The sequence below is a fragment of the Aulostomus chinensis genome, chromosome 2 (genome assembly GCF_037954235.1).
Source record: "Aulostomus chinensis isolate RoL2024-O1b breed Wild chromosome 2, RoL_Achi_v1.0, whole genome shotgun sequence".
Taxonomy (NCBI): Eukaryota; Metazoa; Chordata; class Actinopteri; order Syngnathiformes; family Aulostomidae; genus Aulostomus; species Aulostomus chinensis.
In genome coordinates, this window is record NC_141321.1 from 11656583 (window position 1) to 11675000 (window position 18418).

Consider the following 18418-nt stretch of genomic DNA (forward strand, 5'->3'; position numbering starts at 1 on the left):
TTATGTTTTTACCTTAGCAGGACATTTGTAAAGCTAAAAGGCCTCTTAGATTGAGTTTATCTGGATCCTTTGGAGGTGATCTAGATCAAATTTTAGATCCTGGATGCCTAGACGGCAGGCGGCATGGCTCAGGGGTAGAGTGGCCGTCTAGCAACTGACGGGTTGCTGGTTCGACCCTCGACCCTGGTGACCATGTCGAAGTGTCCTTGAGCAAGATACTGAACCCATAATTGCTCCTGATGTGTAGGTTGGTGCCATGCGTGGTTCCCTCCACCATCAGTGAGTGTGTGTGTGTGTGTGTGTGTGTGTGTGTGTGTGTGTGTGTGTGTGTGTGTGTGTGTGTGTGTGTGTGTGAATGAGATGACACTGTAAAGCGCTCTGAGTGCCGCTAAGGTAGAAAAGCGCTATGTAAAATTGAGTCCATTTAGACGGTTCTAGAACCTTGGCAGGATAGAACTCTTACTGGTTCCTGATCACCAGGACCATTGGGTCCTGATGAGTTGTGACAGATAGTGTGGTTTCAGTAACTGTTTAGCACAGACATATTTCACTCAGGATGTAGTCGCTGTTGTAGTGTGTGTCCAAAAGCAAAACTTTTAATCGTCTGACTTTCCTTCCATCAATCTTTGTCAGCGGCCGTGGATGTGGACATCAATGTGGATGTTGCCTGACTGAGATTGTGACTGATATCGCTGCGCCGATGAAAACATGACTCACGACTTTACTGATGCTGTCAAAGAGCCCGTGAATTAGCATGCTTCATTCATAACCAACTGACTTCGAGTGATTTCCTCTGCAGGCGTTTGTCTCTTTCATCAGACAGTTTAACAGTTGTGAGACAGTTTTAAGGGAGACGTGCCATCCTAGTTCTCATTTCCTGTGATAGAGATTTCAGGTATTTTAATTCATTTGAGGCGTGACGGCTTGAGATGATCATGTAGATGAAAAAAAAAAGCAAAAATGGTTTCTTTAATTCCAACATTACTGCAAGTTTCTTGTGTATCTCTGCCTATACCACCAAGGTTGTTCAGACACGTGGCTCCTCTTACTGGTATCCATGACATTATTCTCTGCCTGGAAGTTGCCCTCTTATTCTCTCTTGGCCATTGTGTAGACACTCACTGTGATATTGTTGCCATAGCAACGTGGGTTTGTTACAGCGTTATTAATGAAGCTGTCCATTTTTTTTTAATAAGGATAGGATGATTACCTAGGTGTGTGTGTGTGTGTGTGTGTGTGTGTGTGTGTGTGTGTGTGTGTGTGTGTGTGTGTGTGTGTCTGTGATGCCATTGGAACCATTTTAATAATGTGACTGTCATTAACCAGCGGTCCAATAACAATAATCCTTCATAATCATTGTTCACGGCATGATTTAGAGATTAAAATGGAGCGGCAACGACAGCTTGACCAGGATGTTATTATTTCTGTGCAGTTTGCAGGACTTTGCACACCCACAGAGTGTGTATGAAGTCTGTCATGATGGAGACACTGTTCAAGCTGGGACAGAAAGACAGCCTAAGAGCACATGGCAGACCATTCGTCCCTGCAGTTTCACACTTTGCTCCGCCTTTCCTACCCTCCGTCCCAGGCCAACCTCATGCTGCAACACCTGACAACACACACCACGCTTAGACAGCAGGTGTCTATAATTAACTAATCTGTCCTGAGCCACTCTAATCCAGCGCACATACACACCGAGATGGATCAGACACATTCAGAGAACAAGACTGCAGCTGTGATGTCTTTGCAGATATTTCCTTTAATCATAAAACAAAGGTCTCATAACGTGCTGTTACACCAAATGATGCACTCTGTGGTTTTCAGTCACTATACTAGATGCTTCATAACAAACTGAACCCTGCTGAACTTTCAATGGTCGGGCTTCTATTCAAATCTAGCATCAATTTTAATGACACTGTCACAATAAAATGCAAATGTATGCGTGTTTCCATGAAGTAGTGTTCTGCAGATATTAGGAGCTGCTTCTCTGTCTCTCCTCCCAGACACGCTGTTTCATTTCCTCATTCATTCAGATCGTATCAAAGCAATTCATTATTAGGGGATGTTTACTGTCAAAATTAAAATCCTGATTAGAAATCAGTTTGTTACAAAGGCTTTTAGAATCATGCACATCAGTCATTTCTTTGAACGGCCGTTTTGACGTCACACCCAAATATCATCAGGTCACCCTCAGAGTATAATCTCTGCTTGTCCTTTTTGTGAGAATATTGAATTTTAAATGAGGTAAATGGCTGAACTGCTCCGTGTGGGTTTGTATCTCCCGAAGACTCTTTTTTTTTTCAATAAAAAAAATGGCCAGAATGACCTCAAACAAGCTCAACTTTCTCGTAAGAGGACAACTAAGCTGTGATCGTCCACCTACACCTTCCCATGATTGTGGCAGTGTTTTGCAGGAATCCTCCAGATGTTTCGCCCAAGAAAAGCGGGCAGATCACTCGTGAATGCAAACTGCTAGAGGATGTATATTTCAGACAGCATCTAGTGGCTGTGGTAATTGTGAAGTATCAGGAACTCAGATTATTTGAGTTGATGGGCTACAGCTTTGACACTTCGTGAAGCAACATTATATCTCATCAGTGATTTGAAAAGAGCCTGAAAAGAAAGAAGCCCTTCCACCCCCCACCCCCGCACTCCTCTACCAGACGCTACTGTTGCTAAGTTGCTGTTGTGAATTTGTGGGGATGAAAAGGCTCTTTGTGTGAGATAAAGTTACAGAATGGACTGGACGAGTATTCTCCCTTCGATTGGTGGTTTTTTTTATATGCAGCAAAGAAATGTATTGATTTCACATTTCCAAAACATACATGCCAAAGACTCTGATGGGGTTTTTCATGGTTCTTAATGACCATCCTCTCAGGTCATTGAATGTCCGTCATCAGTCTCATCTGGATCATGAACAAGAGTTAGTACCAGGCCTCCTACCTCGCTCAGTATTTACTTGAAAGTGGCGAATACTATGTAGCAGCCGCTGTACTTACGAGCAGAGTGAAGAGAAAAATCAGGTTGGTCAATGTTCAAAAAGTACATGGTTGATTTCTATTCTAATCCCATCTCTAATTAAGACTGATTTACAAGCCACAAATGTAGGATTTAATTGTAACCATAACAACCTCATTCATGTATGTTTACCAACAATCAAGTGTGTGACTAAACACTACTCCGCCTGCATCGGCTGCGAGATGTTAATTAAAACTCAACACAATTATGAGGCTCTTAATATGTTTTAGGGCTGAAATCAGTGGCACTGTTCGTCTGAGACTGACAGAAGAGTAACAAGGAAAATACTTTGTTTTGTCACACAAGTATGTGTGTATATATATATATATATATATATATATATATTGTTTAGCTTATCATGGACAGTAATGATAAAAATCTATCTTTTAAAATGACATTTGCTTACAGGAAATGTGAAAATGAAGGACAAATCTATTTTTGGCGTATCGGGACGTAGCTGTTAACTGAGTGTTTCCTGTTTTCTTGCCATCTTTTTTAATTTTCTCATGTTGCTGCCCACATATATTTCGACGGGCTGAATCATCTCACATAGATTATTCAGATCGCTGGGAACTTTTGTACTGATTTATGATGATTCTTAAATTGGGTGTCAGGATCCCTCCCTCACGTGTGTGTGTTTTTGCAAGTACTTATTTTTTCGTTTTGTTTTGGTCATGGATTTTCTGTGTGGGTTGCATATTGTCATGGAAATACATCAGTTTGTGAACTGAATACATGCATTAACTTAATGTATTAACTCACTTCCACAGAACAGGAGACAGAATAAAAGCAGAAATCCCACTTTAGCTTAATTGTCTGATTTGCACTGATCTTTTTAACCCTAACCTCATAGTGAGGCTTTTTGTGCTCCTACTTTTATATTAAATACTTTTCCTTTATCATATTTTATTATTTCTGTGTCGCTGTTTCATCTATAGGTTCTACTACTTCCTTCCTTGGGACTATACTGATGAAAACAAGCTGCAGTATATGTAAATAAACGAATAAATGGGGTTTTATTTTATTCACTCCTTTTACGAATCAGCTCGACAGTTGTGAGTCATAAGTGCTTTGTAATTGTTATAAAAATATCTGCTGCATAAATTGAAGCTCGATGGAGAGTTAATGCCCTCTTCTTTTTGCATACGAGCACCCTTCTTCCTGGTGAAAGCTTCTTTGCTGTGTTGAGGTGCAGGAGAAGACACGAACACACGCTCGGCCGTTTCTTAAATGCCAAACGCTACGAACATGTTGGTTGTTACTCAGACGGATTATTGTTGTTTTTTTTACAAGATTTGAGTTTCCATGGTGAAAACATTTCTCCATCACCTGGATCAATTGGAAACCTGTAGCCTACTTCAGCTAATTTATGCTGAACACCATCATGATACCAATTTAAATTTGAAATACTAAGCAGAGCTTTCCTGTGCACAGCCTGGATAAGTAGTCAGTTGATTGCAGGAATATTTTATAAAGCTGGAAATTAATCACTGCACACTGAAGCACTTTACTGTGACTTTATTCAGAGCAAAGTTCACTCTTAATTAATTCTTATCTAAAATACTATTTTCCCTTGTAGTTTGAAGTGTTTTACGGAGCTACAGGTTACCGTGGGATGACGTGCCTGGGTTTTATTTTGTCTGCTCATGAACGGAAGAATAAAGAAGTAAGAACTAATTGTGTGACGTCAACCAGGGTTCTCGTTGCACTAGACGTATCAGAACCACGGCTAAAAACAATCTCGTCTTTTCAGACCACTTGTACAAAGATCAAATCCATCATGGTGTTTTTAAAAGTAGGACTTTTTGAAGTGTATGTGGATTTTTTTTGTGTGTGTGTTTTTTTTTTTCCTCTGAAAACCATCATCTTTGATCTGACAAGCAAAAAGAACACTTCAAAAAGGCAACATGCTGTAGTGTCACGGAACTCTCTGAGAGGAGGATTCACAGTTGCTGCAGATACTTTTGGAAGTGATGTCAGACGAGAGGGCAGGATGGAGATATAGGTAAATATTTGATGAACAACAACAACAAAAATCAATAGTTTTGACATGCTGCAGTGAAGAAAGTGATGGTTGTGAATTTGGCAGGAATAGTTTTCAGGAGGAAAATAGGAAAAAATAAAGTATGACTGAAAAAAGTAGCAGCACCACCACCCCCTCACCCCCTTAATATCAAAAGGAAAAATTAGAACATGGATGTAGTTTACAGATTAAACTGTTCGTGGTGTCATTCTGAAATAACAACTCCATTTACTACTTGTCTACTGTAGGATTTCAACTGGATCAGAAGCAGGTTCAAATTACGTCGGCGAATGCAGGAAATCTACAATTAAGACATTTCCTCTCCAAAGAGCAGCTCTTGACGGGCTCTGCCATCACGGTCCCCACTTCAGAATCAGGCTGAAAAGAAAGTGCCATTTCTACTCACTCATTTTGACATTTTCTTGCTCCTCAGCACTATTTTACATAGTTTATGGCATAAGGAGCTAAATTGTGCACTTCAATGGCATAACCCGCCGCTGCTTCAGGAAGTTTGTTTGTGTGCTGTCTTGGAGGAGGCTAAGTAGAGACGCTAAGTGAGCCTTGCTGTAAAGACAAACTATAAAACACATAATCTCGTTTTGTCTGGTTCTTTTATGATGGCCAGTTGAGTTGAGAAAGCCACAAATACTGCGTGCGCAGTAACTGGGCTGAGCTGCTGACGTCACGCGGCTACTGTGCTGACTGCTTCTACACAACAGCAAAGATACAGCACTGGAAAAATCCGACCTTGAGTTAGACCTGAGATTTAACCATCAGACTGGATAAAAGATCAAGTCTCTTTAATTAGCTTGGTTTATATTTCAGATGTTTAAAGTTTAATTCTGTTTCCACCAGAAATGTTCTTCTTTCCTACAGTGTATTTATTAAAATGGTTGTTTTATTCATGTCAAGCCCTAAAGAATATTCAAACCAAATTAATTTATATCAAGTCAATTTATATGCCTGAAAGGGAGGAAATAAGAAGAAGTGGCAAACTATATAATCTTTCCCTGCATACATATATATTAATAAACATTTTCTTTTTATTAGCTACATATTTCCTCCATAGAAACGTTCACATTCTGTTTTAGGCAAGTAGGAATAACAGTGAGTACAGGATATGATGAAGTACTGCAGAGCTGAGGGCTTATCAGGAGGCTGTTCTCCGAACTGTCCCAGTGTACTGTACTGTTTGGACTGCTGGTCTCATGAAGTGTTTTGGAGAGATCTCAGAGTTTTTTTATCCTGTAGTTTATTTAGAATCTTGTTCCTCTTGTGTTCATGTTTGTTCCTGCGTTCTGGTGGACAACACAGATACAGAGAGAAAGAGGGTATAAAACTGACAAACCCTGAATGAAACCACCATGACTGGACAGAGCTGGGGAACCGGACGAGGGATCTGACCAAAACTCCAACTGATCATGCAAAAACAAAAGAAGAGAACAAAGGACACAGCACAGACAGAGGTGGGAGAGAACGGTGCAGGTCGGAGCTGACTGGAGGGAGCAAGGCGCATTAAATAATGATCAGGCAAGACGAGAAAAGTCCAACACAAAAAAAACAGTAGAGTCCAGGATTAAGGAGAGACTAACAATCAGTGACGGCACACTGCTGTGCCTGACTGGTGGGTGACTGGTTTCATGTGTTGTGAAGGATATGTGAGACTGGTTGATCAGGGACTGGCAGAGAAATGCAGGCATTTATGTGCCAGGATCGGTTCCTCTACAGGGAGCCTCCAGCGACCGAGCGAGCATCTTTGCGGGTATTTTGGCCCTTCAGGTCTTGGTGCTGCGTGGCCAGGGGGCAAGAACACGCAGTGATTTCCTGGAGCAGTTTGTGCCATATTGTTTTCATTTTTTTAACTGCTGTTGTTGAATCACCTGCTCTGCATCAATGGGCACAGCCTCCCTCTCTCCATCTCTTCAAGAGCTGGAGAGGCCTCGATTCTCAATGCGGCTGAAGATACTCAAGCTTGGGGACTCCGGTTGCTTTCGTAACAATTTGTCTGCTGCATCTGGTCTCTTGATTTGAATTTTCAATTTACTGAAGACATCTAATATTAACCGCTGACCAAAAAGTCTCAGTAAAAAAAAGTTACCAATTGGGAACACAACATAACAGTCGTCATCCTCAATGGAAGACGTGAGGACCAGGCACACTGTCCTCACTCTCCAAAAAAGTTGTGGTCCTCATTGTATAGAAAATACAAGAACACACACACACACACACACACACACACACACACACACACACACACACACACACATACGATTCTAATTTGATCTCTCCTACTTTCAAAAGCAAACATGACCACAATTTTCTACTCCGGGAATATTTCCTCTTGAAGTGCAACCAACAGCCGGAGAGGTGGAGGCTCCTGTTGAGAGAGCTGAATTTCAATGCTGCAATGGGCTGGCCTGCATTATACATTTAAGGGGTGTAAGATTTAAGGGCCAAGTCTTGATGAAACGACATTAAACAGAATTATTCTCTTTAATAGTCTTGTAATGACCAGCTCCTAATGCTGTGTAGTTTACAGAATCTCAGGCACCATATAGTGATTATATAGTATCTTTTTATGTCCTCTGTCTTTATAATCAGTGACGGTCTTTAAAAAGGAAGCTGAACGTAGTCGTAGCATTTAAAAATTACAGCGTGCTGTGTCAAGGTCTCTCAGTGCCTTTCACTGCTTCGCTCGCCTGCTGAGAGAAATGGCACATTTAGAGGTTAATGATTTGCCTCATGCTGGAGGCTGCGAATAGGTAAAATAGGAAGGTGGAATAGTAAATTATGACCTAAGCGTTTGAAAGGCAGAAATATCTGGAGATCTGTGATTTTCAGCGAAGTGAAGTATTTACCACTTTTTGTGACTGAAATAAATAAAGAGGAAAGGAAGTCCTTTTTCTCTGAAGTTTTGCAGGGGCACGAGTCTGCTTGTATCAGTCGTGTGGATTTGAAATACTACTCTAGTTAAATGTGGCTGATATCCCATAATGTTCCAATAGTTGTGTTATACATGTGAATACTTCATCATTGACTTAATAAGGATGCAGTCGGTGCTGAGCAGGAATCCAGTGAGAGTAATGATCCTAAATATTGAGTTTTGCATTTGTCTATGAGCAACATTTCCCCTGCCTGTCATCTCCTGCTTGAACGTCTCACATCCTGGGTGCATCTCAGCCTCCCTGACGAGGAAAGACCCTCGCACTGTTCAGTAGAGGGAGAAGGAGATGAAACCTGGACATATTTGGAATCGGCATGGAGACTAATACACACACACACACACACACACACACACACACACACACACACACACACACACACACACACATGTGCATGCACGTCCATCATGATGTAGCTGGACTCTCATCAACTGGTAAAAATCATCAGCCCCACCATTTTTTTCTGAGTCCTGCTGACAGACCAACACCTGTGAAACATCCCCACCAGCAAACTCGGGGGGGGGGGGGGTGCTCTACCAGGACAGGCAGACTCATGCAATAGATTCCAGAGGTGGAAAGCACATCGACAAACTCACATCATCTACAGTGTAGTTGATCCTGGATCAGTGTACTGGTCACACACCTTTTCTTTGATACACACTCAGACATGTAAACTCACCAAAATAAAACCTGCAGTATGCAGCTTGTTATTCTCTCTGAAAAATGTGGCTGAATTAATGAGGCGCTACATTCCCTGGTCGCCATTTATGAGTTATCTTGATTTTAAACATATGCCTAATGTACGAGAAGTTATTTGCTTGAGGGTATTTTGTGTGTTTGTGTCAAAGGACCCACGCTACCTATAGCTCACTGATACCGTCTGGTTTTGGAGTGTAAGGATTATTTGTTTGTAAAATGTTACCTCTGTGTGAGAGTACACTCTATTTTGCAGATACCTGTAATCGGTGGTGAATGAAGTACACAATCCTACTTCTTCACAAAACATACTCAGACATTACTGTACAAGAGAAAGTATTTCTGTACGTGTTTAACTTGAGTTACAGAATAACTAGCTCTTTAAGATATTTCAAAAGTATATGTTCCCTGTAGAAAGTGAATACTTAGGTAGTTTAACGTCATATTCAGTTAAAATTTGAATGAATCATTTTATGAATAAACATATTCAAACATTACACTCCTAGAGAAAATATTTCTGTCAAATTTTTACCTGAGTTACATAACTGGTTAATTTATTTGCTTTTAAATAATTCAGTAGTAAACAATTTATATTCAAAAAGAAAAAACGTATTTTATGTTTGGATAGTTTGCTGTTTTTCTTTTTTTTTTTTTTACTAAGTTGGAATTTTGTTAAACTTTAACTCAAGTAAAAAAAAAATTGACTGCAATACCTTCAGCAAGTCAATATGTATACACTGACTCAAGCTCTGAGGTTATGCTTTGTACACTCCCCTCCCCCCCCCCCACACACACACACACACACACATACACTCCACACACACACGTACACCCCCCCACACACACACATGTACACCCCCCCCACACACACACACACACACTCTGTTTTCTTTTTATTTTGATTTGAAAATTGTTTCTTCCTTTTTTAACTGACTCAGTATGACACTAACCCTTTTGTTGGAATGATTAAAGAGGGCGTTGCCACTCCTAGTTTACTCAGTTTTAGGAAGGATTTATGGTTTTCTGCTGCAGGCCATCTCTTTGATCTTTGTGCATCCTTGTCTCTACGTGTTGAAAAGTGAAAGTAAAAGTCACAGGTATCCCCATGCTTCGTTTTAAAATATAGGCCCTTCCATAAAAAGCACACCTTTTGTACTGAGACATTAAGTTATGAATAATTTACTCATGGACAGTTAGCATTCGGGGCAGAGCAGAGCTAACCTTTCTGAGAGTTCTGAGCTGTAATATTTTCAGAGGTGGGCATGTTGTCTGTATCCTGAAGTGACCTGGGTCGTCCCCTCAGGTGTAGGAGTGGGAAAACATGATCAGCTGGAAGTGGGTCACCACACTCACAACATTGCAGCCATCTTCTGCATGATCAACAGGACAGTGACAGGACTCCTTTGACACACTTGAAAGTAACTTACTCACCTGTGGATGTCTTCGCTTCCTTAAATTTTTTGGGGAATTTTCTGTTTGGAAATGAATGTCCTTTGAATGTTCCTAAAATTAAAGTTAACTTATGGTAAATAATAATGGATATTTATAATAAAAAAAAAAATCCCTCGGGTGTTGCAGCAGCTCCCGCCTCCTCTCTCCTCTACAATAAGATGTAGAGATCCTCACACCCACCCTTGTGCAAACTAATCAAGCACACACACACACACACGCACACACACACAGCTCCTCAGCACATGCACTGATGTCCAGACAGAAGCTGGAGATTTGAGGACACCTCCTCTTAGCCATGGGTGGGGTGTTCTCTCACTTAAAGAGTAATAGATTAGCAGACTTTCATCCCATTTTTAGCATCATGACGTAAGATGGAGACTTTTAACTGCAAAACTTTGAGGCCCGTTTATTCACTCTCCATGTATCAACTGTTGCATTTGCTGAACAATCTTGTTTCTGAGTGTGTAGCTCGTATGTTTACATAAGTATATCGGCATTCACTAGTATTTGACCCTACTTTTGTTGCATATGTGCAATGTAAAAATATGCTCCTCAGACATCCAAAGAAATTGGAAATTGCATTTTGATCACTCACTTTGCAAGTTGCAGATACTGACAACTGAGCTTCTCATTGTTTAATGCAGGCTTAAAAGGCGTCGTGCGCAAATCCACAAGAGAGCACAGCGAGTGTCTGCATCCCAGGAGTAAGAGCTAAGTTTAGCAAATCCTCTCAGTGTGTTTCTCAATGACAGCACATGTTCGGCAGTCTGCAGGGAAACTCACGAACACATAACCTCACATGCAAAGTGGCTGCAGACACACACATGCTTACTGTACATATTTAGGGAGGCATGCAAACCATCCATGGTGTACTGCCATGCATGTGCACACATGCACATAAAGATAACTGTGCTGATTCTTTAAGAACAGCTTTGTGTCGGTGTTTCTTACCAGCTAATATTTTTCACAATGCATCTGCGATCCCAAAACAGAATGAAAGATTTACTTTATTTGTATTTGGAAACTGTCATCCCTCAACCCCTAAGCGATGACAAAAAAATAGACATACAAATATGCTGGGGTTACGGGGGGTATTAAATTTTCTCTTTATTTGAATATGAATATTTTAGTATTTGAATATGACATAAGCAACTTCAGATGTATTGACAATGGTCAAAATTACAAGTATGTTGAAAAAGTGATACGTTATAATTACCTTTATTCAAGGTAATAATAGCTTTTAAAAAATGGCCACTGGGACGGCAAAGGGTTAAAACTCTGGTGCGATGCTTTTGTCGCTACCTTCTGGCAGTGATGGTTACTACAACGAACTGTCAATATGCCAGGTCATAGGCTTACAGTACGTGGTTGTTAGAGATCACACTAATATAAATAAAGCACACATGCACACACACACGCATATATATATATATATATATATATATATATATATATATATATATATATATATATATATATGTGTATGTGTGTGTGTGTATATTTTTTTCTCATTTTTGCAGACAATAGACCACTCAAATGTAACGTGGTATGATAACATTCAGATTTCATATCCATGTAGTAAACAAAGGCAGGTAGGATTACTTGAAGACCTACCACCTCTTGTCTCAGGGCGTGTGTCCACTGGCTCACTTCGGCTCGGGTTGGGTTGGGTCAGTTTGGCCCTGTTTCCACTGGCCCCAACACGGTACTCACGTTACCATTTTGGTCCCTGCTCATCTTCAGCGGAATACTGGCAGATCGCTTGGTGAAGTCTTTTATACTTTTCTTGGGTGTTCTGTTTCACCGCTTGAAGCCTTGCATGAATTTCCCTTGGGGAATAATAAAGTATCCTTCTATCTATCTATCTATCTATCTATCTATCTATCTATCTATCTATCTATCTATCTATCTATCTATCTATCTACCATCTATCTATCTATCTATCTATCTATCTATCTATCTATCTATCTATCATCTATCTATCTATCTATCTAACGCTGCCTCCATGTCGTTCATTGTTGTTGTTGTGTCGCACACAAATTACGCTGGGGAACTCTCGGTCGGTGAGTCCACCCATGCTGACGTGCTACCCAGTGTTAGTGGAAACACACCTGTACTGAGCCGTACCGACCAAACCCCACTCGACCTGAGCCGAAGTGAGTCAGTGGAAACGCGCCCTAAGAAGCTTCTTCAGTTCTCACTCACTGGTGGGGAATCACTAGCTTTTACCCAGTGGGGGCATTCACCCTTACAGGGTTGGAGCTGAAGAGGCCTCTTGGATGAGACGTGGAATGTCAAGCATGTCCAGTTGCCTTCATTTACCGCCATGAAACACTACTGACCAAACAACTGAGAATCTTCACCAGTGTACTCAGAGATCATGTGACAAGTACGATGGCCTTGGCAAGTACAGTAACATACCAGACACTGAAAGTCTTTACCTGAGATAATGGGAACAAACACCTACTTCATCTTTTCTTTTATCCAGTTTAGAAAGTTGGCTATTTTGGTGTGAATTGCGTAGGTTTTCTGATGGCAGTCTGTTTCTTTAGAACTCTCTAAACCAAGCAGCTGCCAGCCTGCAGCAGATGCTCTGGCTGTCCAGACTCCTCTTGCAGAGGGAGACGCTGCAGGTATGGTTGTGATTCCTGGGATAAAACCAGAGCAAGAGTCATGAGGACTGGACGGTTTGCTGATGACACACAGGGTATTGTCACTGATGGGAGCAATATGTGCTCCTCCCTTTTTAAATTCCCTTTCACACTGAGAGACATCACCCAATTCAACACGTTTCATCTGGCTCAGGGGAGACCTGCTGCTTGGGCGATCATTTGATAGCTTCCATCTGGACGTGTAAGCCACTTGAGCGGTCACTTCTCCTCCTTGTGTTTCAGGTAGACACACCGGCAGCACTAGTTCACTTATTTTGGCCTTGTCCCTTAACTTCAGCACTGCCACATTGGAATCTGGTGCAGAGTAAAATTCTGGATGCACTGAGATGTCTGAAACCTGTTGTTGCAGAAAAGAGAGAGAAAAAGATTACCTGGGAAAGCAAATACTTTGTTGTTTTTGGAATATCTGTCAAGACCAGATAATATGCATCAAGATGTACAAATATTTCAAAGCCAATTCAAATATATCCCCAAAAAGCTTTAAATGCACATCTAAAAGCCTAAGGATTTTACCATCTACCATTTACAAACAAAAACCTATCCAGAGAATTATGTGTGTGTAATGAGGCTCCTTGGCTAATACTTTGTCATTATATTTGCTGTTTGGTAGAGTCACTGGAAAGTTTTGTGCTCTGTGTGATATGAAAATGAAATGTGCATGAGTTATATATTATAAGACAATTAGAGGCATGCATATGGTAATGTGCAGATTAAAAGTCTTTGAATCCAAATTAAAGTTGGGTAAATTCGGTTGAAACTTTTCAGACATCCATTAAACAAGGCAATTAGATAATCTCCTTTCATCCAATGAGGCAATTTTCTTAGCAGGAATCTTACTTGTCCGTTTGGTCATCAGAATACAGGTTTAGAAATAATGCAATCCATGCCTATTTTGAATTATCACCGTTGTGAGAGTAGAACACATAAACAAATATATCAGAATATTACTGTCACGCTTCAGTGAAGGCTTTGCAACAAATAGGAATGATCCCTACCCTGAGAAAGTGCAGGTTTTTCATCTGACTTGTGGCTGTCTGGCGCTGCATTCCAACCAGAACCTTCACATTGGCCGACTGAATCGGTTGCTGCTTGTCCTCATCAGCCACACAGTGAGCCGCCACCAGGATGCTACGCTGGCTGAGCAGAGCTCCGCTGCAGGCAAGGTACCAGAATGTGGACTCTTCTGAGGCCCCCTGTTGGTGTGACATGGCCGTTACAGGGGGCCTGTGGCTGCTGGCAGTGTGTTCAGGAGGTGAGCGGATGTAGATGGCTGCATGCCATGGCAGCCGTGTTTCTGTGAGGTTGTGTGTGCTGGGAGTGTCAAATTTGCCACACACTGGGAGAGGAGAAGAAGAAAGAGTATGTCAAAGTAAATGGATGAGAAATGTATTAAACAGAGAGCACTCTGCTGTTCAAATTTCTGAATCCAAAAAATAAACTGGTTGTGAAATATCTAATATATTTCCCGGTTTATGTTAGCCATCTCAGCTCATGCTGTGACGAATTCCGATTCTACTCCTCTGGTTTAACTGGACACACCAAACTGTTAAACTGTAAATGTGAATTATGCTGCTGAGGAGAAAACATGAGAGTGTGAAGGGGAAGATGGCAGCATGCAGGAGGATTTGCAATGTCTGTTTTCTAGAAAGTTGATGTGTGTTTTCTGGAGTGAGACATGACAGAGTTTGTCTCCAAGAAAAACAAATATACTTCCCCTCTCCTACTGTTTGTGCTCACGCTCACTCACATTTCTGTATTTTATCAGTCAAAGTCACAATGAGGCTGTTCTCAGCTACGTTTTTTTTTCCAAGTCTCTGTTGTAAGAAAACAGAAAAACTAACATTATGAAATGATCATTGGGGCCACATCTTAACTAGCACTCATTAGCTTATGCTACCATTATGCTACCATTCATTAGCCTACGCTATCATTCGAGTTCCCAAAACTCCACATGCAAGAGCCGACACCATCTGTGAAAACACCAAACGCACATTCAAACATAAAGTTCACGAGTAAAACAATCACTCAAACAAAGTCTCGGAAGCTACGCAGTATCTTTCTGAAGTATTGTTCTTGTATGTGTGGCTACAGTGTTAGCATTAGCTTGCCGCTCTGATCTGCTGATCCCCGTTTCCACTAATTGGTTTGACAGAGTGAGAAGAATGTGCAACTTCTGTGCTCTGTGAAAGCTTACGAAAGGATGTCAATAAAACCACTAGACTAGAGAGGCAACACTAGCCTTCTTCTAGCCTCATCCACTCAATTGTTGTGCATGTGAAGTGTGACACCGTGTGGCTATTGTTAACAGTCCAGTTCACCAGACGATTTTGAAAAAAATCCCCACCGTCACATCTCCAACCCCGACGCTGTTTAGACTTCTGCTGCTCTCACCTGGTGAGCAGGAGACATGGCGCCCACTCCACCTGCCGTTTTTGAGGCAGATGCGTCGGGAGCTTCCAGTGTGGTGGTAGAGCGTTGAGGCACACTTATAGTCGATGCTTGTGCTGACAGGGAAAAAGCCAGGAGGAAGTTCATCGAAGGCAGTATCAATGTTTTCAGACTTTCTGTTCGAAGTCAGTGGAAAAAAGCCACCCGACAGGATATCCTGATTGACGAACTTGGACGAGCGGTGACGTCTTTGGTCTGAATCGTCTCTGAGGAAATAGGAAATAAGTTTAGGCTGAACAGATCATCCTCAGGAATATCTTTATGAGTGATTACTGTCACTGCATCCATACTGTATAATTTTAGATTCATTGATGCTGCAATGTATGGGACAGTGATGGCGTGATTTTGTGGGCCAACTTGGAGTTTAGCTAAGGGTTCCTTCAACCAAAGCCCATGGAATTGTGGTTTATTTCTCAAAATAATCTTTACCCGTGAATACCACTTTTATGATTTTTGATGAGAAACAGCAATCAGAAGAAGAACAAAACAACATTATGCTATGAACAAAATACACCTCTGACACATGACTTCAACAATGCATGCTTTTGGTGTGATGATGTTGAATGTATCCAACAACCTCTGTAGTTTAATTTTGCCCCTTATGTGCAACCACCATTTCTAAGACAGATTAACATATTAAAATTCAGGAGCACAGTATTTACTTATTTATTTTATGCTGTAGAGCCAAATGTTATTGAATTATTGTATGCTAATTGACAGACCATGGACCTCATTTTAGGCATTAAACCAAAACTCCACTCAGAAAAATCAGTGCCTTTGATGCGAAGGCCCTGAAATTCAACAATGCTGACTTACCAGGGGTTTAGGAATCATTCCCAAGGCTGCCCGACCCAAACAAAGAGCTTGCACTGTGTGTAGGGCCTCATATTTTCAGTGCAGCACTGAAGTGAGGCTCGTGTGTCAGGCAGATCCAGGACAGAAAAGTGATCTGTCATCAGATCCAGCATGCATTGCAGCAATGATTGATAGCAATCAACATCTGACCTGACCAATCACATCTCAGCGAACATGAGCAGAGCAGAGGAGGTGAGGGAACGGCATCAGAAAGGGGTCACGAGTCTGGAGCCTCTAACAAGCAAGTTGGGAATTACACTGTAAACGTTTTGAGGTCAGTATTTCCACTATTTTCATTTCATTCAGTTTGATATTAAGTCCAACACACACCTTAAGTCTGCTTCGCTCACATATTTCGTGACTCAAGCCACTGGGGTTCGGTGATGATGTGAAATTCGGAAGCAGCACCCAGAACATCACCAGGTTATATTCAACTCTAAACAAGTTATTTTTAATTGACCCATTCTTACCAACAAAGGTTGTGAGTTCAATGGTATTTTATTACGCACTAATTTTTGAAGTACATTCTGTGTGTGGCTGCACGAGGGGGCACATGACAAGGTTAAGCTTTGGGCCCTAATTTATCCCTGCTCATTCCTGCACCAGTCTATTGATCCAACCTTTAAAAAGTACAATGAAAATTCTGAAAGCAACACATAAACCACTGCAGTTTCACATGAGATGAATTTTTGGAGGATTCCAAGGTGTTGATAACATGACATCCTCCACGTAGTGACTTCACATGGACGTAAGCCACATACATGCACACAGTACAAGTGATACCTTGAGATGAGGTGTGGCTTTACAACACTTTGTTGCACGAGTTCAGACACTTTGGGCTCTCGACAGGCTACGAAGACAAATACAGCAGGAGAATGTTAGTGCACAAGAATATGTCTTCAAACTCCAACTGCTGAAACACTTCAGTTGCATGGATGTGAATAATTACGGGTAGGTGAGTCACTTTGTCTGGGGATGTGGGAACAGTTACGTGAATCAATTATTAGGGATATTCATTATCAAGAATAATTGAAAACCATTACTGATTACCCTGCAAATGACTTTGTTACATGCACTCAGCAATATGCTTTTTTTACATCTTGTCTTATTTGAGCAACTTATATAAACTCATTATGTCTGTCACCAAAACATAGTGGGAATAAATGTGTTTAAAACAGTTTCAGTGGTCCTGACATCATACAACACTGGAAGAAAGAGGCTGCGCTCCTCATCGGAGTGTGTTGCAGTGTTTCCCCAGCCCTAATATGTTTTTGAAAACAGCTACCTCTCACACACTTGGGAAGCCTGCCACTCCACGATCCATTAAAGAGGCAGGTGCTGTCACGGTTTCCACTGAGGATGTAGGATTTTTTACAGGAGAACTCAATCGTCTGTGCACCTCCGGCTGTGGCAGGAGTGGTTTTGTAGAAGCCATTTAGTAGTTTGGTTGGAGGGGAACACTGGACCCTTTTTCCTTGGTCTGAATATGTATTTGAAAGAGAAGGGAGAAAAAAAATGTTATATTCTTGAGGTTCTTAAATTGCACATACATGCACTGGAAAAGAAGAATGAAAAAACTCCAGAAAGGCACATGCAAAAAGTACCTTTTTCACACTTGGGATCTGTACCATTCCATGTACCATTAGGTAGACAGGTCCTCTGCTGAGAGCCGTGCAGTGTATATGGTGGATGGCACCGGGAGTTTACGGCTATGAGCTCCTTCTTCGGGCCATAAACAGGAAGAAGGTATCCATTAACCAGTGTACCTGGGAGTGCACATGCTGGATTCTTGATGGCTGAGAGTGTGGACAAATGACAGTGATAAACAGAGGGCAAGCTTCCTTGTATCATTGCAAAATTGTATAAAGATATGTTATAATTTGACAATTCATTAAATTTGATTTAAAAAGAAAATTGGTGACAGTGTAGGCGGCACGGTGGTGCAGTGGTCGGCACTGTCGCCTCACAGCAAGAAGGTTCCAGGTTCCAGTCCCGACTCCAGCACAGGATCTTTCTGTGTGGAGTCTGCATGTTCTCCCTGTTCCTGTGTGGGTTCTCTCTGGTACTCCAGCTTCCTCCCACAGTCCAAAGAGTGTCAAGAGGGGACGAGGCTGATTGATACTCTAAATTGACTGTAGGTGTGACTGTGAGTGTGAATGGTTGTCTGTCTCAATGTGTTGGTCCTGTGATGGACTGGTGACCTGTCCAGGGTGAAACCCGTCTCTCACCTGAGGGCTGCTGGGATAGGCTCCAGCCACCCCGTGACCCTTAACAGGAATAAGCGGAAGAAAATGGATGGATGGTGACAGTGT

General features: G+C 41.5%; 1 protein-coding gene across 1 annotated transcript; it reads right to left on the minus strand.

Annotated features, from left to right (window-relative positions):
* Positions 1–11616: 11616 nt before the first annotated feature.
* LOC147269073 (inactive serine protease PAMR1-like) lies at positions 11617–17957 on the minus strand. Its single transcript, XM_086192445.1, has 6 exons — positions 17711–17957; positions 17392–17586; positions 16890–16956; positions 15195–15457; positions 13799–14139; positions 11617–13140 (listed from the first exon to the last, which is right to left on the minus strand). Exons 1-6 carry the CDS (start codon positions 17955–17957, stop codon positions 12595–12597), a joined length of 1659 nt encoding a protein of 552 aa, XP_086048571.1. The 3' UTR covers positions 11617–12594.
* Between the last annotated feature and the right edge of the window lie 461 nt (positions 17958–18418).